Raw genomic sequence first — 25,652 nt, forward strand, 5'->3', positions numbered from 1 at the left:
CTGCTGCGTATCCTTCACTCAGGCACTGGAGGTTGAGTGTGTCAGTGTGTGTGTGTGTGTGTGTAAGGCTACATGCATTTATGCAACACATGTGTCCAAATACAAACAGGTAACTATCAGAGTGTGTCCACTGAGTTTGTGTGTTTATGTTTGCTTGAGTGTGTGACCTTGACTTGAGTACAAACACACACACACTCCTGCCTCACTGGAAACACACATCTGTTTGTGTTTTGTTTTCTCTTCCACGCTCGAAAACACACAAATACTGGACACACGTAGCGCTTAGTGAACTGATCTCACACACACACACACACACACACACACACACACACACACACACCCTTTAACATGTGCAAATAACTGTACACATGCTTCCACACCTCATCACACATACATATGTAAGGAGAACCACAGAAATAGTTTAACCTTGCAAATCGACACACATTAACATATTCTCTTTAGCACATTCTCTCTAACATACACACACACACACACACACACAGGCTTTAGTGTAGCATTGAGTCATCAGACTGCTTGTGCGTAACTCCTCTCTTCCCTGCTGTGTCTGTCGTCCTGTAAGTGAAGGTCACACAAACATATAAAGCTACATAAACACAAGCATCACCACAGTCATACCGTACCCACGAGTACACGTGGAACACATGTGTGACAGCCCAACGCATAAATATAAAACATATGTACTGTTGTTAATGATGATCATGAGGCAGTGTGCATCTGTCTTTTCAATTCTATAACTGTAGGAGTGTGTGTGTGTGTGTGTGGCTGTAAGGGGCCTGTTTTTTCCCCTGCAGGCTGGTTTGAATCGATAGCACTGGAAAGTGCTGAAATAGCAGCCTGACACACACACACACACACACACACACACACACACACACACAGATACAGAAGAGTGAGTCACTGGAGCTGAAAACATGAACAAGAATGCTGAATTCTGAAACAAGGCAAATAGCGAGCAAGAAAGAAAGAGCTAAAGAGAGAAAAAACAGGGTGACATGCAGAAAGAGAGAAAGAAGAGAAGGGACTGAAGCGCAGCTTGGACTTCAAACTCATTTCTGCTTAGTTGTGTGCAGCGGCGAGATTCAGTATTGCTGCATTCTAAATGCGGTGGACTGTAGACGTGTGCTTGTGTCTGTATGAGGCAGGGGGAGGTGGGCAGTGTGTGTGTTGGGCAGTAGCCACATATTATCTCTCTAATCCTTTTCTCCTGTTTCCTGTGTTCTTCATGGTGCACTGTTGCTCCCTTTCACTTGACCTTGTGTCAACATTTACAAATGATTTCATGACCTTGGAACCGAAGCTTTAAATTTTTGTCAAAGTTAGCTGCGGCGTTAATAAGTAAATCCAGCTATTTTGTTTTAAGGGTTCATTACAGAGGGCGGCCGGGCCCTTCTATGTGGAGTTTGCATGTTCTCCCTGTGCCTGCGCGGGTTTTCTCCGGGTTCTCCGGCTTCCTCCCACAATACCAAAAACATGCACATTAGGTTAATTGGCTTCTCTACAAAATACTGAGGCTACTTTTTTTTTTAGTATTTGTGTGAATCTATCTTGTATCTTCAAGTTTCTAAAGTTTTAGCAAGTTGCAACAGACTGGGAAACTATTTCATTTTAATTCTGCAAACAAAGAGGAATCCAGTGCACATCAGTAATAATGACTTTGATAACTAGGGATGAACCAAGACCACTTTTTTCTGACCAAGTACAAGTACTTACATTTGGTTATTGTCGATATGAGTGCTGTCAAGATCACTTAACAAAGCAAGCTGAATTATCATCTCCATTTATCCAAGGACCACAATTTTTCTTAGCAGACTGCGTGGAGGTCAGATTTTCAAATTATCAAAATAGTATTTTTCACTTCCTTACAAACTGGGGCGTTGTTTCGGATTGCTTGTTGAATAGAATCACTGATTAGAGGCAGAGCAGCTCGTAGTGGCTGCAGAAACACTAATGTAGAAATGGTGCAAGATTAAACCGTTTTCCAGCAGCATCCGTTGAAGTGCTGTTGCAGGACAGATGGAAAAAAAATGATGGTCAAAAGTGTGGACACATTCTGTTGTAAAGTTTCAGCTCTCTGAAGCACTTTTAGTGAATTAACAAACATTAGAGGATCAAAATATTTTCAATAGAATAAATTAGAATGTACACTTGTGTGCAGCTGAGTGAGTTGAGTCATTCACTGAATTTGTTATGGCAGGTAAAGCGGTGCTTATGCATTGTAGATATGTATATGCTGTAATGCTGCAGATGCCGGATGGAGGATTTATGGTTGCGCACTGTGGTGCTGATGCGGAACAGAAAGAGGAATTCTCCCATGGCCGTACACATTATACATCACCGGTGAATCCAGTGCATGGACTGTGCTTTTTATTCTGGTTACATAGATAATAACATCACCACTTCAACAGGCCTGAGCTGAACTCCAGCAACAAGAGTCCCAGTCAACAGTGTCTGTGCGTGCGTGTGTGTGTGTGCGTGCATGTATGTGAGCGTCAGCCTGCAAGTGGTTGGCGCTATTAAACATTCACCGGCTCACTCAGCTGCTGCTGCTGCTGCCGCCGTTAGGCTCCCAATCTGGGTCAAGTCTCTCTGCTCTCCTCCCTGAGCTACCTCTATCCCTCCATCCCCTCCTCCTCCTCTTCCTCCTCCTCCTCCTCCTCCTCCTCCTCCTCTCTCACTTGCCCACTCGCTCTGTCTCTCTGTTTCTACTCAACTCCTTAAGTGCTGTCTCTTATGTGTATGTGTGTGTGTGTCTCATTTCCTTTTCTCCTCCCACCACCTTCTCTCTTTCTTTCTGGCTACCCCCCCCCCCCCCCCCCATCTCTCTCTCACACACACACACACACACACACACACACACACACACACACACCCTCCAAGGGAGAGTATTTGCTTAGCTGCAGAGCTCAGAGGCAGGCCCATGCTCTCATCCAGTGTCCAAGTCAAATAAAGAGGCCTATAAATTTTTGAGAGACGTGATGAATAATTTCTGTTATTTTCTACATGCATGTGTTTGTGTGTGTGTGGAATGTAATGACCTTCATGACTCAAGCAAAAACCTGCTAAGTGTTAACACCATGTTGTTGTTGTTGTTGTTGTTGTGACTGGCACTTCTTTACTAATGGAGCGTTGTATTACTTACGCATTAGCTAATGGGCGTCAGCTGCTTCACTCACACCTGTGGTTCATTCAGCATCCAATCTTAGCTAAACTGGTGAACGTGGCAGCCTCAGAGTCCTCACTACTATTCCTCTGTCACTGTGCTGCATGCCAATACTGCTACAGCTCGACCCCCTCCTCCTCCTGTTGTTGACTTCGCTAAGATTTACTGTTGATGTGTTTGTTAAAGTGGATTAGAATCGTTATTGTTGCTTGGATTCTTGGATTCTTTCTTTGTGAACTGATGATGTTAGGAGCTCTTGTGAGAAGTGTCAGGTGTGATGGTCGATTTGGCAACCGCACCACTGAGTTGGCACTGGAGATTTGTTTTTAATATGAGGAAGAGGAGAAACAGGAAGGTGTTGATGAATGTAATGGTGATAGTATTGATTTAACCACAAACCTCTTGTCAGCAGACTGTTAAAAATGAAATATTAGCATAATTGTTTTCATCAAAAATAAGCAGCCTTACAAAATGAATGAGATCAAAGCTCTTTGAGTGTGCCATCTGTCTTCATTGGCTCGCTGTGCGCAGGTAACACGAAGTGATGCATTAATCAGCCTGCCCTGAACCTGATTGTTTTTAGTTTTCTGCAACTGCTTGAAGGAAATTCACAACGGTTCACTAAACAATAAATAAAACATCTCAACATCTCCTGTCGCTGTCAGCGCAAGTATTGCTGCTGCTGCTGCTGCTGCTGCTGACGCTTCAAGTCTGCGGCCTGCAGTGCACCACAAAAGTATCAAATTAGGAGCTACAATTTGTGATGTGTGTATGTGAATGTGTGGTTTTTGACCTTTTGTCTTAGTCTTTTCTATATGACTGGCGTGAAAACCATTTGTTTCACACTGCAGGACAAATGATGTGCATTTGCTCTGCATGTACTTCCTGTCCCTGCAGCTGGCCTTGAAGCGGTTTTGTCCTCTTGCCGAAACAGTGACTCATCAGTTGTAGGGGAGCTGTATCGCCTTTAGCCAAACAGTTATGAACAAACATGGATGGATGCACACACACAGCATACACACATTTGAACGCACGCGTGTACACATGCACTTAGGGTGTTCTTACCCATGCTCTCAGACACATCTGTATATATTTTTGCGGCACTTTTCATCTCGTCAGCAGTCTGTTATCATCACCGATAGCAAACTGAGTAGAAATTTTGCAGCTCTGCAACACCAGCCGTGTTGCTACAGAAGCTACATGTGGCTGCTATTTTTGCATTGACGCGTGTGTCGTATTCAGAGGACTGTTTGGCTGTTTTTTTGTTTGTTTGTTATTTTTTTTGTTTTTTGCAGCAACTGTGCTAATTCCTCCTGCAAATATTCCTCTGAAAATGTTTTTTTTTTTCTTTTTTTTCTGTTGCACAAATGTTGCTTTTTGACAACAAGTATTACTGGAATAAATGTGTGAATCTACCACTTAGCTGCCTGGAAAAAGTAAAATCTTTTTGCAACTGTGTGCATGAGAAAAAGAGAACGAGAGGAGAGAAGCAAAGAAAGAGCTTGTCCTCCAATTGCCAACTTGTTATTGTACTGATCAATATCATTTCTTGTAGCACATGCATTTTTGCCAATTGTATATTGGGCAAGTTATACCGAACAAATGTGTTTTGCAGCTTTACATTTCATTAATTACACGATGATAAATTTTTAATTGAGAAGACAAGACAAAGAAATCTACTATAGCTCAACATCATCTCTCTACGCTCCACACCTCCACCTACCAGAGTTGCGAACAGCACTTATCCCGAGCCCGTTGATGTTTCTGATGACAGCTGCCATCTCTACAAATAGCCTGGCATGTGGTGAGAACATTCACAGCCCTGTCCTACGCTGTTTCGCTTTCAACATCATGCGCGTCTGGGGTGGGAGTTGAAGATGTGGCTACACTGATACAGATATTTTACCATTCACTGCTTTGCACCATATAAAGAATGCGACAAATCTATTATGTACAGCAGATGCACAGACTCTTTATTTACTCTAGTGAGATTGTACCCAGCTGGTCCCCTTTTTTATTATAGTTGTAGCTCTGGGAGATTCTTTTGAAAGCATATATCAGTTTTAAAACTTCGTGCTCGACTCAAACACAAAATACATGTATTACCGTTTGTTTATTGGAAATCGTCTTTAGGTGATGAGGAACAGCCGTGCTGCTTAAGTGTGATGATACGAGAGCGGTCATAGTGAATCAAAACGGTAAGGTTGCAGGCTGCACAGCTGAAAATTGAGATGAAAGCTCCCTAAAGCCAAGATTCAGGTGACAATTTTCTGTACAGGTTCATTTCTGTGAGCGACACCTTTCATATTGTCACCTTGTTTTCTTGTTGTCATATGATACATTGTTATTTTAAAAGTAACAAATTAAAGCTGCCTTAACTACTTTTGTTAAAATAAAAATGTCAGTGTGTCACATTCTTTAAGGTTAGTTTGGCCTACATAATGACTTATATGATTTGGTAGAAGAAAATTGAATGTAGCCTACAGTATTTATAATAACTCAGCACAATATTGCAAAAATTCTATTGTAGACTAAAATGTCGATTTGATAAAGATCAAATTGAACTGTCATAACTACAAATAAGATCAATTTAAATCACATTTAGCCATCCATCCAAAAATAATGTCCCTATTTAAATATATTGCTCATAGTTTTTGATTCTTAAGAGGAAGAACAAACATCCCAGGAAAATATCAGGAATGATCCTTTTCATCGCAGCCAGCCGGGAGGATGTCTCTGTGTCCGTGTTTGACTGACAGCAGCTGGCAGGCTGAGCGCCAGCAGGGGAGCAACAGACTAAATAAACAATCTTGCACTGTAACCTAAACGTCACGGACACACAGTGTGTTGTTAAAGGTACAGTCAGCCATTTCTAATCCAATTCACTTTTTGTCAAATTCAGTGAATTATTTCTTCATGGCCCACTAACCGAAAAAAACAAAACAAAAAAAACCTCTGGTGTTCGTACCCAGCTCTGGCTCTGTAAATGGGAATCAAATAAGGTGGCTCAGCTCAAACCACACGACACTATTTCAGCCAATCAGCAACGGGGGGACAAGTTGCACTTTGATCTCTGGTCCTCCTGTTCTCCTGCTACCTATTCTCTGTCTCCCGTGTCCTCATCTGCGAGAAATATCAGTGACAGTGATGAAACAACGGCTGTTGAGTTACAGTAGATAAGAAGATGAGTTAAAAGAGCATTTTAGCAGCAAAGTTATTGATCAAAGTTTGTGGTTCTTGTGTTGTGCTTCTGTATGGCTCCTGCTTTGCCTGTGACTGAACAATGACTTTACTGCTTTACATCTATCCCGAGAAGGATATTTTGTTAATTGCATGTATAACTTTATGAAGCCAATCCTAAAGTATAATTTTTCCTTTTTTGGATTCTGATTTTTTTCAAAGAACAACACAAGACAAGTAATTTAGAGAGCAGATATGTATCCCTATATGTGCTACCCCAGCACACCTTGGCACGACGTAGTCCACAAAGTACATAATGATGCCTGATTTGACGGATGACATCACAGAACTCAGAGGAAGCTGGACTAATTGCTGCTCTCCGTAACAGTACAGGGTTACAGAGATTTGGTGGAGGGGGACTGACATGAATTAGAGGAGACACGAGAGACGAGGGAATGGGAAGAAAGAGAGGGAGGATGACTGATGCAATCATTATAATTTCTCTTTTGTCAACCTGCAAAACATTTCCCTCAGCCAATCACTGACAAATCTGAGGACATCATTATGAGCTACGACATCACTACAAGTCATTGTTAAACATCTCTGACACCCGATGTGAAATGCAGGCGTCACTGGGGACAACCAGCTTAGCATAAAGAAGCTGCTCACTTCGGCCTTCTTTGACTGAAGAGAATTTACAAAAATGTGATCAGTCCTAATGACACTTGTGCTGTAAGTTTTTATTAACATTATGTCTCAATTCCATTTGACTATAATCCCGCATCTGCGTGAGTCAGCAAAATCCCCGAAACAAGATTTTACTTACAACAGCGTGCTGACAGTAATCTCAAAAATGCTCTCCAATTTTTTCCCAGTGTGTAAAACTAACTCAACAAATATTAATATACAATATGTAACATATCTGCATAAAATTGTCTAAAATCAAACAGACCTTAATTGTATTTTTTTTTTTAGCTGTGTACTTGTTTTGATTACTATCTGTACATAGATGGACGATGTATCTCCACTTTGTCCCACTGAACAAAAAATGGTGACATTGTCTGGAGCAGAAGTCAAAGTGCGGTATCGGACAGTAGAGTGGATGAAACGACTTCCCTCACATCCTGGCTGACTCAGTCTCGAATAGCACTCAACTATAAATCATGATGGCTCACCCATTTTTGTATCAGAAAAAATAAATCACTTGAACAGATTTAAAAGGATGGAAACCATTGACTTTGAGTTTTTCGTTGGGCCCATGTTCCCTCTGCTAACAGGGAGAGGGAGGGATTTATGTTGTGTTAAGACAGGAGTTTAGTGCTGAGGGGTGAACAGAGGAGATATGAGAGGAGGAAGAGGATGACAAGCGGGGCAAGAGGAGAGAGAGGAGGTCAAAATTAAAGCAGAGGAGCAGGAAAGGACAGAGGACAGGTGATGAGACATGTTTCTGTGGGACAATCAAAGCCGATCTAAATTGAAGTCAGCATGATGGTTAAGTAAAGAGGTTAATGTTACAACTGTGGACAATTAAACCTTAACTGTTGAACTGTTTTCACCAATCAGACACATTCACTATTGGAAACTAACCTTTGCTGTTTTCTTTTATTTTGCACCATCAGCAACCCTTTATTCCCTGCAATGAGTAGACGTTGACACACACACACACACACACACCACAAACACACATAGACACACACACACACACAAACACACACAGTGTTAATTTGACTTGCCAGGAAGGAAATAGTGTGATTCACATGAGTAGGTCCCTGGACATGAATCCAAAGACAGTAGGGAGCATGCAGAGCAATCAAGTGATAAAGCTTATTATCTGCGAGGAGCTATATTCTAAGACTTATTATCTACCAGGAGTTAAATGACTTTCAGGTCCTCAAAGGCCTGATGGCCTGGTTAGACTTAGTAAGAGAGAATAAGAAGAGATGGTTGAAGGAAGAGAGGTGGAGGAAGAAGCAAGTAGGGGATGGAGGTGAAGGGAGGAAGAGAAGAGAGAGGAGATGAGAGGAGGCAGGAGGACAAACAAAGGGAAAATCAGTTATGAGGTGGGGGGGGGTACAGCTTCTGATGAGGAGAAGCTGTTCTTCATGGCGCTGATCTTACAGCAGGGTTGGACTGTAGCTTAACTAGAGGATTGGCTGTGCATGATATGATGTAAACAGGTGGTCATACAAACTAATTTAAGAATTATCTGATTTACTTAATATGAATGGCATCACTAAAAATTTGTCCTGATGACGTCCGTCCAGGGCGGCTCGGTGGTGTGATGGTTAGCCACATGGATCTGAACAGCAAGAGGGTTCTGTGTCCTGGTCTGGGTCCTTCTGTGTGGAGTTTGTATGTTCTCTCTGTGGCTGTGTGGGTTTCCTCCCACAGTCCCAAAAACGTGTACATTGGGTGAATTGGCTACTCTACATTGCCCCTAGGTGTGAGTGTGTGATTGTCTGTCTTTGTGTGTCTGTCCCTGTGATTGACTGGTGACCTGTCCAGAGTGTTCCCCGCCTCTCACCCACTGTCAGCTGGGATAGGCTCCCGCCCCCCCCCCCCCCCACGACCTTGCACAGGATAAACGGCGAAAGGCAAACACATATACACATACAAGAGATCCAGACCCTGTCCCAGCTGACACTGGGCGAGAGGCGGGGTACACCCTGGACTGGTTGCCAGTCAATCACAGGGTTGACATATAATAAACAAATAATTCAATCTGACATTCACACAAGTTGACCTAAGAGCATGCAAACTCCACACAGAAAGGCCCTGGCTGGGTTTTAAACCAAGAACCTTGTGAGACTGTTATTTGTGTGTGACTTACTAGCAACTATGATTCAGTGGAGTGTCAGCTGATTACATTCAGACTTCTGTGTCCTGTATGAACTAACAATAAGCTTTATTTACAGGTGGTGTACTTTTACAACAAGTTGCCAAATCATCTTAAGCTCCAAAAATAGCACTAAAGCTGCTTTACAATGAAACTCCCTGAATTGACATTCAAGTTGTTGTTTTGAGGTGGCGTCCAGCTGAAATGATGCCTAACCAGGTCACCTCTAATCCAAAGTCACTGCAAAGTAAAGGTTAGCTGGTCAGTTTGCCATACTAACGCCAGCAATGTCACTGAATGGCCCACAAAGCACCGGTGGTATTGTTCAGGTCTTTTTACTCTGGATCACAACAACATTGTGACGCTCTGTCGGAGCACAGAAACATCATCAGGCCCTTCGCTTTTACATTTCTTTATTTCTATTAACTGAGGTCAAAATAAAAAAGAAAACATTTGAACTGGAGTGCAGCAAGTGTTAAACGTCTCCCCTTCCCTTCATTTTGATTTCTGGTTTTCTGTAACCATATCATTATGTTTTGGCAGTTCTTCCCACTTGACAACTTTTGCGAACAGCGAAATCTTATAAATTCTGTTAGATTTGTGCCTAACCATCTCTGGCTCTATCCATCACAGAGTGTGTGTGTGTGTGTGTGTGTGTGTACAGTAAACCTCTCAGTCTTTGTGACGAGCAATTGAATCAGCAGTGACTGCACAGGGCCAAGATTTTGGTCTTTGTATTTGTAACAAATAACCTCCTGAATAAGTACATTTCATTCCTCATTTTAAAATGTGAGAGAAAATCCTGAAATAGGGCACCACATATGGTTATTTCAGTAGAGAGACTTCTGTCGGTTCTACTCTCACTTGTTCGATGCGTGTAGAGCTCAGCTGCAAAAAGCTGTCGTCACATACTTCTGAGCACCAGTCAGGACAATTTTGAATCAAAATCTGACTGGTGGCTTATTTTCTTCTGTTATCAGCCCCCCCCCCCCCCCCCTTCATTAAAACAGATCACTTTTAAGTTCATAAATAACACCTAGGGATATTTGCGTGCTTTTTTCATAATTAAAAAATACTTTATTTGTAGAACAAAGTTTTCAGTGATACCCCATTTAACTACTGCTAACTGTCCAAATATGTAATTAACTATGGCTGGATTTAGTCATCCAGGTAGTCCATTACTGTTATATAGCTTCCAGTCTAAAGACTGCTAATGAGCACACTGTGCACCAGTGTTAGCCCAGTCCCTCTTTAAACATACAATATTGACAAAGCTAATACAAAGTATGAGCTGTAGAGTTGAGTGTTCATCTATGTAAATTAGCTCAACACTTTTCTGACTTTAAGGTAAATTTACTTTACTGTGAATTGCTTTAAAAGCCATTTAAACAGGGGAAAATGTCCATGTCAAAAGAGTTTAAAAGGATAAAAAAAATAAAAAAACTTTATTACTCAACACTCACCTATTGTCCAATATTGTTCCTGTTTTTTGTGTTGAGAAGACTGACAGAAGACTTAATTACAGACAAAAAAAAACTATGACAAATTGCCTTGGTTGGTTAAGATTATTCTTTATTATGAAGTGCCACAAAATGCTTTGTGTTCATTGTGCTTACATTGTCTGAATTCTGGCTCAAAAAACCCAGGAGATCCTCTCTCTGCAGCAGAGAGACAAACCTCCTGAGATAAGGTGTGTCAGATATCGCTATACAGCAGTAAAAATGTCTCAATCCAAAGGATTCTTTACAAACCCTCTTGCAATAAATGATTATTTAGGTTATCATCATTCTTTAAGTTGGAAATACAAAAAAAAGAAGAGAGGTCAAGCTAGTACAAGATTTTTAATTCTTCTCTACCTGAATTCTAGTTAGTTTCATTGTGCTACTTTCTTTAAGGTGGAGATGACTAGAATGGAAGTGCTTAGAAAGAACAGACCTGGAGCTCACCCAGAGACAGACGCACACACTCGGCTTTTCTGCCCCGAAACCACGAAACAGGCACACAGCAACAACTTCATCTGAATACCCTTAAGATGTTTAGACTGCAGTGCAAAGCTGCAATGAGTGGCAATACTCAGTTACATGTAAGTTCAGAGATATTCCCAGTGGTTTTGTTTCGCAACTTTTGTACCCATCGCACTGTAATCAAGTGCTATAACAAGTGTGTTGTTACTGTCTTCACTCTCATTCAAACTGCAATAAAAAGATTTCAGTCAGGGTTTGCAAATGTGGTCTCTTAGCCATACTGATGCTTTTAATTTGTGTCTTTTAGCCCTCGTGTTTCCCCCCACATAATTTCATGTTGTTATCTATTTTGTATGTATGGTTGTTGTTGTGAGTATTTTGGCCAAGGCTTAAACACCACACATTAAAAAGACAAAGACTAAAATTTAAGCCCTAACAAGTGGAAGCTCAATGACCAGTCGTCAACAAAATTCAAATAACTGCAGCTCAAATCTGGTTCGCACATCATGGAGAGAGATAAGACTTGCAGTTTGCTGACTCACATACTGATTGCTTCTTTCTTATTGACTTGTGAGCCACATTTTCCAGACAGAATTTGTAAAAAACTAAAAGATTGTACTGTCTGCAAAACCTTTATTACAAATGTTGACTATTTAACCCCAGAACACTGTCAGATCCGACTGCCTTTGAGAGGCCTTGATGTCGCACAGGTCCTATCACTTTATCTCTGAGATGTGGATGAAATTAGATAATGGCTCCATGCACAGTACAGTCTTTTTTGTCCCTATAACCCTCAATGATGTTGGATATCAGTCAGCCCCATCTTGAACTGAGTTATCTCATGCCTGAGGAAGCAGTACAATTATCAAAATTTCCTTTGTCAAAGATTCAAATCTGAATATTAAGCCCATCTCATAATAAACCATAATTCCTAATTGTTGAAAGCTTCACATAAATTCTGTGTGTGTGTCTCCCACAGCAGCTCATCAGCAGACACTGTGCCTGCATGTGTGGACACTCACACATGCACGTGTGCATGCACATGTGTGTCTATGCAAGGTTAAAATGAACAGACATGGCATAAACAAGCACTTCTCTTTTTGTGCAGATCTGTGTGTCCTCAATCTGTCTCTCAGGAAGCTCCATGAATCTGAAGAAAAGGTTTCTGAGCTGCAGAGAACTGGGTTCAGCAACACTGGTATTGGCCACCGAAATCAAAGGTTAAACCGTCTACTGGTTGGGGTTGATTAGAGTTAGCCTGTCTTGTAGGTATGTCGCTCATAGAGTTAGCCTGTGGTCGGCCTATTCGGGTTGAATGGGGCCTACTGCAGAATAATCAGGACTTGGCCTAATGTGTCTTCTGGACTGTAAAAGTTAAGCTGCAGTCAGTCGGTCTAGCTGAAGTACATGCTTTTTCTGTGGCTTAAGAATGCACGCTTTATGGTTTGGAAGTGCACTGGAAGGGTGGTTCAATAATGCATTGCATTTAAAGCTGACCACAGTCCAGCTTCAACAATGCACCAAACTTTGACTTGGTTTTCTACTGAAAGCATACTGAGAGTTGCTAAATACTGTGTGTAAGCTAACTATCACTGTGGGCTGGTGCAGGACAAAGATAAGATAAGATCTGTTGAAGCGCCATTGTTGGATAATTTGGCTGTGTGACTCAAGGCAGATGTTTTCAATACATTTAAGTGCCATTTTTTACATCCAGGAACCTTTAAATAAACCATTAAACTCTCATGAATGGCCAGTGATCCAATCTGAGTAAAATGTTTGGAGGCCTAAGCCAAAATTAGGCTTATTTCATTCTAGAGTTAGCCTGGCACAGGTTTGTCAGGGTTATAGTTATCCTACAATAGACCTCACACCCAGCAGGCAGCTGATCCCAGCCTCTCTAGCCTACATCCTACATTAGTTCTACTCACTAAGAGGCAGGCAGTGCATAACAAGAGAGGAAAGACAGGACTTTTATTTTTGTTTAGTCTAACACTACATTGGCATGTTCCCTGATGTCTGTAATATTAGTATTTTTCTGTTGATGACTATAGGTGAAGTAAAACATACCTGATTTTTAAACTGCTATACAGTAGTAGGTAATACTTCATAACTTCATCATAAAATACCATGCATTAGGTGATTATTGCTTTTAAAGAGTCCTACGGAGGCTCCAAGAGAAAAATATTGCCCTCAGGTTTCTATCTATAGGATTTTGGCAAAAATCATAAGCTTTTTATGATGTTGGCATAGATTTCATTATTTTTTTTTCTTTTTTTTTGCATGCAAAAAATGTTAATAAGAAAAAAGGTAAACAACATAATAAGAAAAATAGTACTAAAAAAGTGACATATGCTTTGGCCTGGAGTGATACAAAGAGGTTGGCAAATATCCTACATACATACACAGAAACTAATGTGCAAAAAAACAAAAAAATAAGTTAACGGTATCACGTCATTGTTATCAAATCAAGTATAAACAACAAAAAAAAGGAAAAAATGCTAAAACAAATAAATACGTAAATAAATACGGTTATAAATAAATAGTATGTTTACCTCAGTAGTGGAGAGAATATGGTCACTTGGTGCAGCAGAACATTATTATTATCATTATTATTACTATTATTACTATTATTCCCCCAAAAATCAAAATCAGAAGGAAAAACTCTTTCACTGCATTTCAGTGCAGCGAGGAGCTCAGTAGCTATCAGCTCAGTATTGTCTTTGTCATCATCCCCATCACCATCAGCGTCCCAAAATATATGGTACCATTCTGTATCTATATGTGAGAAGGAAGCCATGTTAATATTATTGTCTCTATCCCAAACAGACAGAGGAAGAGGAGTTTCTGAGGAAGTGCATGCGTAGATCAGTTAAATCCTTAAGTGGGCAAATCTCAAGGAGGAAAAAATTGTGCTATCTTCATCATCTTCATCATCATGAATAGGCTCCAAGGAAAAGCGAAGGTAGGGGGGTGGGGGTGATGTGAGAGAAGGGGAGGAAGGAAAGCAAGGTCATACTGTGACCAAAAATAGATTGTTTGTGTCTGCAGTTCAGTTTGTAAGGGTAATGGTAATTTATGTCTGCAGTTTTGTCTATTGTTTTATCTATGCAGTGGGTCATGCATCTAGGGGACCTAGAGGAGAGAAGGGGCCTTTGAAACAGGCAGACTCGTAGTGCTTGTTCAGGTAACTCTTGAGCGCGAAGGTCTTGTTGCAGCGTTTGCACTTGAAGTGTTTGAAGGCCGAGTGGGTCTGCATGTGAGCGCGCAGGTTCGAGCGGTCTGCGAAGGCCTTGCCACAGTGGGCGCATCCAAACGGCTTCTCTCCTGTGTGAGAGCGCATGTGGCCCTGTAAAAGCCAAGGCCGACTGAACGCTTTCCCACACACATCACACTTGTGCTTGAGGTCGTGCGTGAGCAGGTGCATGGCCATGGCGGGCATGGACACGTACACCTTCCCGCAGGTTGGACATTTCTTTGCCAGCTTGCTGTCCAGCGAGCGGTGTGTCTGTTTGTGCCGGCTCAGGTTGGAAGACGTGGCGTAGGTTTTGCCGCACTCGTTGCAGGTGTGCCTCTGAATGGACCTGGGACTGCTGAGAGCTTTCCTCCTCGAGCGGCCGTCGGTGATGAAGAAGGCATCGACCGTGTAACCCTCACTCACTGCAGCATCTCCGTTAATGTAACCGTCAGTGATTTCGGAGCCAGGACTGTCAGGGGACTCTGAGTCAGGGGCTCCGTAGTCGCTGTGGATGCCATCGTAGAGGGGGTCAGGTGAGGGCACCTTGATGCCACTGTCGCTCTCGCCATCATACACAACAGGGCTGATGTAGTCACTGATGTAACCAGCTGACGGGGGGAAAAAAAAAAGAAGAGAAAACGGTGTAAAGTTAGAAAACACTGAGGTGGAATTTATAATAAAAACGGGTTTACACTGAAGCCTGGCAGATTGTTTCCGGTGTAGCCGGGATATAACTTCTAAAAAATGAAAATGTGTTATATTAAAACTAAAGCCGCAGAGGTGCACAGGTGGAAGAACAATCTCACATCACAGCAGACACCTGCAGTTCATATAAGAGTCAGAAATGTCACAGACATTTGCTACTGCACATGTTCGTCTAACTGAAAGACAACAGGGAAGAAAGTCTGATTTAACGCCAGTAGGCTGCTGTAGCCAGCTGGACAGGAAGTGACATCAGATGGTCTTCAAGCTTATCTTTCTTTGCAGAGTAAATAATGACAGAGATTCAGTGTACTGACCAGCATTACAAACTCTGAATTGGTGGACTTGAGTGAGCTACAAAACACACTGATACGCAGTTTGGCCTTTAAAGCTGTGTGGTTTCCTACTTCTGTATTTATTACAATACCAAACACAGAGACAATGGACTGACATAAATCCTCCAAACAGCTGGTTCATTCATCCAGTAACTTGTTTCTAACATCTGACTGTATATGTAGAAACACCATTAAGCTGTTCACTTAGTGCCATGGTTGGACATGACAGGCGGCGCAGTTATATAAGTTCTGAGAAACCAGTTGCATTTAACCTTTAAACTGACAGAGCAGAAAACTAAAGATGGCAACACAGTGAAACAGAAGCTTTCAGTAAGATCTGATCCCAGGTCAGCTGCTTAACGTGTAGATCCACGGGATCATATGTGGTTATACAGAGTTACATGCCGTTTTAGGCTCGTCCTCTCAGTCTAAATGTACTGATGACGACCTGTAATCTGTAATAACCTGTCAGGTGTAAAGGTGCACACAACACGGTGATAGTCACAATACTTATTGCCCTGTAGTAACACTGCAGCAGCTATGGCCAAGTCTCAAGTCTTCCTGCATTTACCCTGCACAGGCAGTGAGGGATGACTCTCAATTCACCATTTGTAAAGCAGCATCGACTGTAACTACTTTTAACAACTTTTACCATAAGCCTTTTATTGTAACACAGAACATCTGTCACTCTCCTGCACACCTCTGACCAGTGGTGGAGTGTGAAAAAAGCCTGCAGCGTTAGTCGAGAAATAATTCAGGGACATAATTCCTCTCAGTTCTCAAAGGTTGCGGTTAAAACACTTCCTCCGTGGAAGATAAATGCACACAGGCTGACCCTGAACTTGAGAAAGCTGATTTAGAGTGTGAAAATGAGCATCAGCACCACGGACAGCTCCTGTGCGGTGCAGGTCGCTGGCACAGGGACAGCGAGGCTGCTGTGCAGGCTCAGTCAGTGCAGTCAACAGTGCGGGGAGTTTGAACAGATCAGGGGATTGAAGACTTGCATGGCAAGCCTTTTGGACAGCTCATTCTTAAACAGTCTGGATTTGTATGAGCAGGTTGGATGATGCTTCAACTCCCTCCTGATAAGAAAATGCTAATTCTTTCCGGTTTGACGCGTGTTTTCAGCGTCACCATTATTATGTGAATATGTCTATGCTTAAAGATAGAAATGCATAATTGCATACAGTGTACAGTACATACATACTAACTGGCATATTTACAGACATACACATTATAGAATATGTTTAGATTTGGGTCACTGACAGTTTAAACGCATGGCTTTTTAGTGTTGCATCTGCAAGTGTGTCATTACACACACATGGTTTTCTGTTCATTTGCTCTTTGTTGTGTTCACACACATACAAAGATGCAATTGTTCATTCTATATTAAAGACACGCATGCATACACACATCAGGTGTTTTTGTGGCTTTGTGCATTTGAATGTGTTATATGTGACAGCGTTGTGAATTAACACAATAGATTCGTTGATGAATAAACTGTCCCTGAGCACAGGCGTCCTTAAACACAACACTGCACACATACTGAGCAACACACCTTATTTTTTCCACTTGTTCTCTTTGTGCAGCGTATACACCTAGTGCCTGCCCATCTTTTAAGAAGTTGACATTGAGCCAGCCAAAGAAACAACACAATGTCCACAGATACACAAGCAAAGTAGATAAGATACAGTACTTTTAAGTATGTGTCAGTTAAATATGTAAGGATGTCAAAGTGAAGCTTGTTGGGATCAATCGGAGATAATGAAAAGCAGCTCATCATATGACTCAACAAACTATGAAGATGCATCCATGGAACCAAATGTAGTATTTACCTTTTCTATCCTTTTTTCAGTATTATGTTATTATTCTTCTGGTCTCTCAGAGGATTTGGCAGAAAACATGCAGGAGCAACAAGATCTGTGTGACACGTCATATCTGTCTACGTGTGATAACAGCTACTACATATCTGCAGCTGCGTCCCATCTGAATGCACAGTCCCATCACACAGGACGCACGGAACACGGCTGCAGTATAAATTATTCCAAAAGTAGAGAGTTGTTCCCTAACGTGGTGCGCTGCTGCCGGGTAGGAATTGTGCTGTGCTGTATGTAGAAGCCGCATTAAGCAGTTACCATCAGATGTTAGGGATGGAGACAAAAGGTTGCCGGGACAGGCAGCGCGTCGCGCGTTGCTGCTGAGGCGGCAGATCGCGTGTCAAGCCGAGCAGGGCCATGTTAACCTCGGCGTTATAAATACACCACTGACAGCTTTTTTGCTTTATGCCAGCAGAGAAATGCAGGCAAAACCGAGCACGGAATACATATGTTGCTGAGCAAAAACGTGTCAGTGACTTTGGAGTGGAAGCGATGCAGCAGGTTCATCTACATGGCAAAAGCACCCGTGGATTTTCGCGTAAATTGTGACGCACACAGTTAGAGGGGAAATTCACAGCTTCAGAGCAGCACGGGGCGCCACAAAACAAAGCCTCACGATGTCCTCAGGATAAATCTAGTGTGGCTCAGCACGGCATTGTTAGGCCTTAAGGTCAAATCTAAAAAATAATAATAATACAAATAGTTTCCGTGTTCAACAATTATACAAGACAGAAATTGATCCAATGAGACAGAAACGTGACTTCGATTCAAAATCTGTTGCCTTTAACTTATATTCAACAGTTCATCTGTGACTGTTAAGTGAGACGGGAGTCAGAGATGTCCGCGCTCATCCACTTTTGTGGGGTTTTTTTTGTGATAGTGTGACAGGCTTGTAGCAGCTGTTTATTTCACCGTGCAAAAACCTGCCGACCACTGAAACAAACAAACAAACAAACAAAACAAGGCAGACATGAAGACGGAGCACAGATTTTTTTGCTTTTTTTTTTTTTTTTTAAATATGCAGGATGTAGGATATGAGTCTGTGATGGGGCTGATTTTATATTCAGTCAAGAAACCAAGAAAACACTGGAGCACTGCTCGTGATGGTTTTGGTCACAGCATTGTTACATAAAGGATTACTAAGCCGCTGCTTTTTTTGTGGTGCACCTGGAGGCGGCTGGTGGATACGTTTGTCAGTGGAGTATTAGACGTTATAAACTATTAACGAATATTAAGCCTTTTTCGTATGAAACATCTACACCCGACCTTACAGATAAACGTAAGCAGGTTTCAAGCATCGCACTGAGCCTGCAGAAGCGTGTATATAGAAAGACAACATCTAGACTTTCTTAACTCCACCAAACCAAAGTGAAAGTGGACGTGGTATTAATACGCACCCTGCTGTCTTTATCTCTTTTAACCCTGCTTAGCCTGCGTGGGAGGGGGAGAAAATCCCACTGACTATGAGCCAAAATCGATGAAACATGGGAAGCGCTGGATTTAGTTGATTTCTCAAGTGACCTTTTCGCTCCAGTGGCAAACTCAACTCCCACAGCCGACCAAACGCTTAAAATCACGCCCGCTTTAGCTTCTATACCCCCCAGTAAATCAAGTGTTAGATTACGTGGCGTAGGAACACTCAGTGAGCGGGCTGCAGTGCTTATTGAGATTGGCAGTTCATCAGTGTTTCATCGTGTCCATCTCATCCGGTGCTCCTCTGAGCCCTTGCGGTCTTCTGAAGTGAAGTAGAATTTACTTATTTTGCAGGGAGGCCGCTTAGTGTGCGGCTCTGAAGCTTTTATTACCCGTCAGGAAAAGCAATAAGTATGTGATAACTCTGTCTGCTTTTGTTCTGTAATCAATGATTATCTGTCTGGAGTACAGCCACACAGACGGACTGAAAGGCTACAGATGCACCGGCTTAAGTAGGCTATATAAATATTACAGGATATTATGAGGACAGGTGATGCCGTGGGGGAGAAGACACTGCATGCACAAATGAAACAACAGTCTGCACTGATGTGTCAACCAACGACGTCCATTTTAAAGAACAATCTCAGTGAGGGAATCCCTTCAGGACACAACAGGTAAATCCACTTCTTAGTCACACAGATGTAGCCTTATTTTGGAGACAGTCTCGTTAGGCTCCCTCCTTGGCATCCTCCTCCTCCTCCTCTTCCTCCTCCTCTGTCAGAGCGACTTGTTTTTGAGACACCTGTTAATGCTCGTTGTGTAGGCAGCCTGACCTACCTTTGTCATGGAGCCGCAGGCTGAGGTCTGTCCTGTGCCGGTAGGCATTCTCCATGTCCGCCCCGTTGGAGAAATCATCGAGTTTCACCTTTTTCACCAAGAAGGACCTTGGCATGGTGGTGCGGCACCGACACACACACACTCTGTCACAAACACAGCGTTACACTCTCACAGACACAGCCGATCACCGACGGTCTGGCCAGCGTGCTCACTCGCTTGTTACACGCCAACGAGACAGGCAAACCAGGAGGAGGAAGGATTGTCTTCAGGTTTTGGAGCTGCTGAAATGATCCGGTAAAACAGTTGACCGCCGCTCGTTTATTATGTCTCCCCCTGCTCCGGTCTCTGACTGTCTTCTGTCCCCCCCCCGGCCCCCAACCGCGTTAGTCCCCGTGCAACAGAAGGTGAGAAATGCAACTTCAGCACCGGACAGCTCCCTCCGGGGGGTTGCCTCGGGTCTCTCCGGTCGCGCGCAGAGGCTCGTGAGCAGAAAAACGAAAAAGAAGAAGAAGAAAAAGAAAACCAAATCAAGAGGCGGCGGAAGGCACCCTGCAGCGCGCGCGGCGGCAGCTCTCGGGTCTCTTGAAAGAAGAGGAAGAAGAGGACAAGGAGGAGGAGGGAGGGAGGGAAGAAAATAAGAGGGAAACGGAGGGACGATTTTGGAAGCTTTTCAAAAGGAAAAATGTCGGACACCTTGTCCTTCCCTCTCTGCCACAGAAGTAGTCCTTAATTCCCGTTAATGCCGACTTACTCAGGTCGCTGAAAAATCACAGTAAGGCTCCCTGCGGCCGAGTGGATAAACAGCATCTCCTGTTTCTCTTTCTGTATCCCTCTCTCTCTCTCTCTTCTCTCTCTCCTTCCCTCGGTCCCCCTCTCTTTCTGCAGCTTCCGCGAGGTGTTCCCGTGAGTGTGGCGTCTCGCGATCAGCTGTTGGCATTTATACGGCTCAGAGAGAGAGAGAGAGAGAGAGAGAGAGAGAGAGAGAGGATGGAGGGATGGATAGACGCGCGGGTAGAGGGAGTGCTTAATTTAATCCATCCCACATCCCCGGGGAGCGGCGACCGGCCCGGATGATTTATTGAAGCTGTTATCACCCCCCCCCTCTTTCTCTTTCTTTCTGTCTTTCATTCTCCTTCTCCCTCCTTCCTCCCTTTCTCTGCATTATTTGAGCGTGTGTGTGTGTGTGTGTGTGTGTGAGAGAGAGAGAGACGCCATGTTTTTGGGGAGATAAGAGTGGAAATTGTTATGTTTTTTTTAAGAACTCATCGATTTGATTCAGCTATGAATTTTAAATATTGTTCCATTGTGTGTGTTTTTTTAGGGGGTTCCTGTTGGTCTTTCTTGGTTTTCCTCTTCTTTTATCATTTGCTAATATTCTGCCTTTGCTTTTGGATCATATAGGAGAATATTAACGAGCGTGCTGAGAGCCTCGTAATTATCATTAATGTGGCCCTGAAGGCAAATGGATATAGACCAAATGGAGTGTTTTACCCCGACTGTTAATATGATAGTCGAGTAATATCTGCTCCAGGGTCACACTGGGTTCATTGACAAGTTTTACTGCGAGACTGAGAATTGTCTCTGCTCCGTGTCGACATTATGTAACAACAACAAAGATAATTTGAGAGATTAATGAATCATCTACTGTGTGGACTTTCTTAATTCAGGCTGGCTCCTTGTGTCCCGTCTCATTATCCTTCCACACAAATAAGTTCAATAATATCACCTTAATATATGTTTTAAAGAAGTCACAGTTCGGATGGCATAACACGTTTGATTAAAGCATTCTGGTGGTTTAATTGAAAAAGTCATGGAGCATCTAAAAGCTTCCTGTCAGACCTTAAAATGAATAGTGACAGGTTTTAAGTGATTCACAATCTGAGGGACCATGCTGTCTGTTTGACCTGAGACCTATAGTGACAGTGCATAAATATGTTTTAATTAGTTCCAGGGTGTGTGAAAGTGCAGGTTGGTGAGTTTGTATCCTCCCAAGATTTGAAAGGTTTTGCTGTGTTTTAATGAGACGGGTGACACACTCACTAGCGGACCGTTGGAAAGTCGCTCAACATGTGTTGAATGTTGCAGGAAGCACAGTGGATGACTCAGATCCATAGAAATAAACAACGTAAAGATGTGATATTCACAGCGAGGGCAACGTTTGTGCTACCAAGTGTGGCGCCAGAGTTTACTGGAGCTACTAGGATCTGTTTTAACAGAGGTTTGGTCTCCCCAAGTTATTGAGACGCTGACTTAAATAATGACTCTATAATGACTATAGTAATGAGGAAAGGAAGACAACACGGGGGCATTTTGTAGGATGAAATAAAACACATACGTGAAGAATTCAGCTGTAAACTGCATTGTAAATAACTTAAAATAAAAATTAATGAAACAAGAATAAATACTGTAATATTTCATGATACATTTGCGTACATTTACTTTAGGTTAATATTTATCCATCCATGTATTTATTGCAGTGTTGATGATAAATCCTGAACTGACTGAGGCCATTCAAGCTTGATGCATGGATATCTACTGTAGGAGCCAGATATATGTCAGCTCTGTGTATTTAGTGTTAATTACAGGCCACATGATTTGGAGAATATGTGTGTGTTCAGTGTGCCTGATTATGACTCATGACTGTGGAGATATTCTGTGTGTGTGTGTGTGTGTGTGTGTGTGTGTGTGTGTGATATATCAGTCCATCTGTTGTCCTTAATCAGGAGAAGAGCAGATGAGTTCCATCACCTGGAGACTGGCTCAGGGACGTCCAATTAAACACACATACACACTCACACGCGAACAACTGGCTTAACACATGCACACAACATACAACCACCTCTACAACAACTGCCAGCAGACTGAAATAACCTACAACATTAACGACATATTTTATCGTCATTAAGGGCCGCACACACACAGAAACAAACACACACAGAGACAGGTCTCAGCACACACACACACACATACACAGTGTTTCAGAGCAGAGAGAGGCAGTGGTCCACACACATCATCAGCCATGCGTTGTTATGGCCGAACACAAACATCACATGTTTTATCAATGATACTGCGAAACTGTGTATTCCATCAGCAAAGACCAAAGTGCCAAAGTGACAGTGAGTCACTCACAGCGTCTACGTCACATTGAGGATGTGAGAGTAATTTCTAAAAATAGAAGGGACAATATTTCAGCGCAACACACATGACTGTGAACTGCAGCCAAAAGTGGAAAGCTCTGGGTGTTCTCTTGTTGGTGTCATCCTCACACTTCGCTAACAGCACCTCACTTTATTTTTGGGACAAATGGGAGATTTTTTTTTTTATTGTTGTTCAACAGGCCTTGTGAGCAAATTTCAGTCCAAAAAGAATTGATACAAGAGTCTTTTCTGTTTGGACTGAATCTATACAGGTATTGATTTGTTTTCAGTGCAAGACATAACTTTCTGTTCTTACTACGACATTTTTAGTGTGAATTATGGAGCTGTTGAAACTGTTGCCAGATTTTATGTATTTTATCTACAGTTTGACTGTAAGAAACGTAAGACATTTTCCTCTGGTGCAGACAACTTCTCATTCATAAAGAAATAAAGTTACATCGATCTGAGGCCCTTACACATCTCTGTTTGAAAAAGCTTACGCACGATTCAGTGAACAAAATGCAAAAGAAATCCTGTAACCTTTAAAAATAATGTTCTTATGTGAAGAACCTGAGGTGATGTGGTTTATATATGAGGAGAGATCCCTCTGCTGTTGCTCTTCAGGCTGTCTCTTCCATATTTTTCCATATTCAAACCAAGGCTCTACGGGTAGCATTGCTGTATGCTGTACAGTTCATAAAGTCCTTTAAGGCAAACTGAGCGTTTGGGATTTTGTTTATTTTAACTAAACTTGGTATTTCATAAATGTAACATGTGAGAAATGTATTTATGTGCTCTTTGTGTGTGTATGTGTGTTGTCAGGTGCTGCTCCAAGGTTAGCTGTGATAGATGTCCTGTTTGGTTTAATTGATGCTGTGCCACTTTGAAGGCCGACACATGTGTTGTGCACCGAACACGCAGCCACTGCCCAGCTGGTTTGTGTGTGTGTGTGTGCGTGTGTGTGGGTGGATATGGATATGGTGCAGGGTGCATGTGTTAGGCAGACAGCTGCTGCCTTGTACCTCAGTATGAAAACATGAACACACACTCATACAGAACAGTTCGGAATAACACGTAGTGATTTCAGAGTTACGGCTCACACATCACCCCCTGACCCAAACCATCACCCACGCTGCCACTTAGACTTTATACATCCACTAACTGAAAGTACTCAATACCTGCCTGAGCTTTTTCAGAATGACATAGTGGAAAAAAACATCCATGATGTAGAAACTGAGATCCAACACATAAATCACGTTAGTGTTGTAATTAATTTGACTTGTTGTCAACTCCACAAGACCACATTAAAGGTTTGTTTCTGGCACCAAAGCTCATAAAGGTTTCTTTCTCTCAGGGGTTAAATGCAGATGGTTTTAGTGTTGTGGGGTTAAAATTTTGCCTCTTACTTAAAGCAAAATGTTTCATCAAGGAGCATCAAAAGTCAAAATATATTTCTGTCTCTTCCCCCTCTCTGTCTCTCATTTCGCCTTTTCTGAAGGTGAGCCTTGTTCTGTTCTGTCCTAAAGCTGTTCTGTCGCAGTAACGCTTAAATATTGCTGAGCAGCTCTTCTCATCAGGCACACACACACACACACACAGACACGTGCACACACACGCACACATACACACACATGCACGCTTGCAGACACACGCAGAAGTGCTGGGCTAGGGGAGAAATGTGGCCTGTTTCTTTGCAGTTTTTGATGACTCCCGCTGTACTGGTGAAACAGAATGCAGCGTACAGTAGCACAGGATAGAATGTCCCAAAACAGAGGAGAGGAGAGGAGAGGAGAGGAGAGGAGAGGAGAGCAGAGGAGAGCAGAGCAGAGGAGAGGAGAGGAGAGGAGAGGAGAGGAGAGGAGAGGAGAAGAGAGAAGAGGAGAGGAGAGGAGAGGAGAGGAGAGGAGATCTGCCTTAAATCAGAAAAATCTAACTTTAATCAGGTGTCAAAGAGGTCTTTATTGATTGACCCAAGAAGAAAAAAAAAATCGACAGACAGCTCCAGAGCCTGGACTTGTCCAACATGTCCTCTGGGTCCAGTTGCACCCCCCCCCCCCCCCCCCCCCCCCCAACCATAATCCATAATCATAGCAATAGCCAATACCTAACCATCAGGTCCAGAGAGGTGGACCACTCATTTGGCATGACAGTGAACACCACTTGAGAAAATCTGATCTGCTGTAGAGTAAACACCAGGAACCACTGTTGACAAAACAGTCTCCAACCAAGTTCCACTTCCTCCCTTGCCCTGGAGCTTTGAGCACTATCGCACCACCTTCACTAGCAGATGAAAAGTGCACAGTTGTCATGGACATGTAGGCAGCTGCTTTGGATGGAGCTGCTCTCGTATCTAGAAATCTGACCTTTGTCTGACCCTCGATCTGTTAAATAAAAAGTAAATTCAACGGGAGTTATACATAAAAACGTAATAAAAATTAACGCCACCACTGCAACAGTAAAACAAAACAAGAGAATTAAAGTGGTTTTAATAATCCCGTGGACATCAATAACAACAGCCTTAGTACTGCTTTTATCTCATTAATAGCCTAAATTGACTTATGTTATTTTTAACAAAGAAAATAAAAGAAATGGATACTCTAAAGGACATTGCCCTGGGCTCCAGCACTACTGTATGGAAGTTATCTTTGTTATCTGGTTATCTGTTATCGTTATAACCATCTCTCTATGTTCTTTAACTCCAACAAAAACCAAAATTCAATTCAATTTTTCATCTGCATAACACTATAAAAATATCAGACACAAGCTGTCTTGGAAATATGCAGGAAAACAAAGACTATTCCTTGCATTTCATACTTCTAGGTGGGACTGTTGCGATTCTGTATCATATGGAGGTCCCCGTGTGTCTCTAAGGGCTCTCCAGCTGATCCAAAATGCTGCAGAAGGTGTACTGACAAGAGGAAGGAGATCATCTTTCTCCCATACTGACTCCTCTAC

General features: G+C 42.4%; 1 protein-coding gene and 1 long non-coding RNA gene across 3 annotated transcripts in view; one reads left to right on the forward strand and one right to left on the reverse strand.

Moving 5' to 3' along the window:
• Window positions 1-12,078, forward strand: part of LOC124064478 — a 93,254-nt gene extending 81,176 nt beyond the window's left edge. For both annotated transcript variants that reach the window (XR_006844264.1, XR_006844266.1), the window contains exon 3: window positions 11,093-12,078. This is a non-coding gene — a long non-coding RNA (uncharacterized LOC124064478). The remainder of the gene's footprint in view (window positions 1-11,092) is intronic.
• A 1,872-nt stretch (window positions 12,079-13,950) lies between these two features.
• On the reverse strand, window positions 13,951-19,732 carry LOC124064476 (transcriptional repressor scratch 1-like). Its single transcript, XM_046398977.1, has 2 exons — window positions 19,561-19,732; window positions 13,951-15,004 (listed from the first exon to the last, which is right to left on the reverse strand). Exons 1-2 carry the CDS (start codon window positions 19,673-19,675, stop codon window positions 14,277-14,279), a joined length of 843 nt encoding a protein of 280 aa, XP_046254933.1. The 5' UTR covers window positions 19,676-19,732; the 3' UTR covers window positions 13,951-14,276.
• Between the last annotated feature and the right edge of the window lie 5,920 nt (window positions 19,733-25,652).

Source organism: Scatophagus argus, chromosome 9 (genome assembly GCF_020382885.2).
Source record: "Scatophagus argus isolate fScaArg1 chromosome 9, fScaArg1.pri, whole genome shotgun sequence".
Taxonomy (NCBI): domain Eukaryota; kingdom Metazoa; phylum Chordata; class Actinopteri; family Scatophagidae; genus Scatophagus; species Scatophagus argus.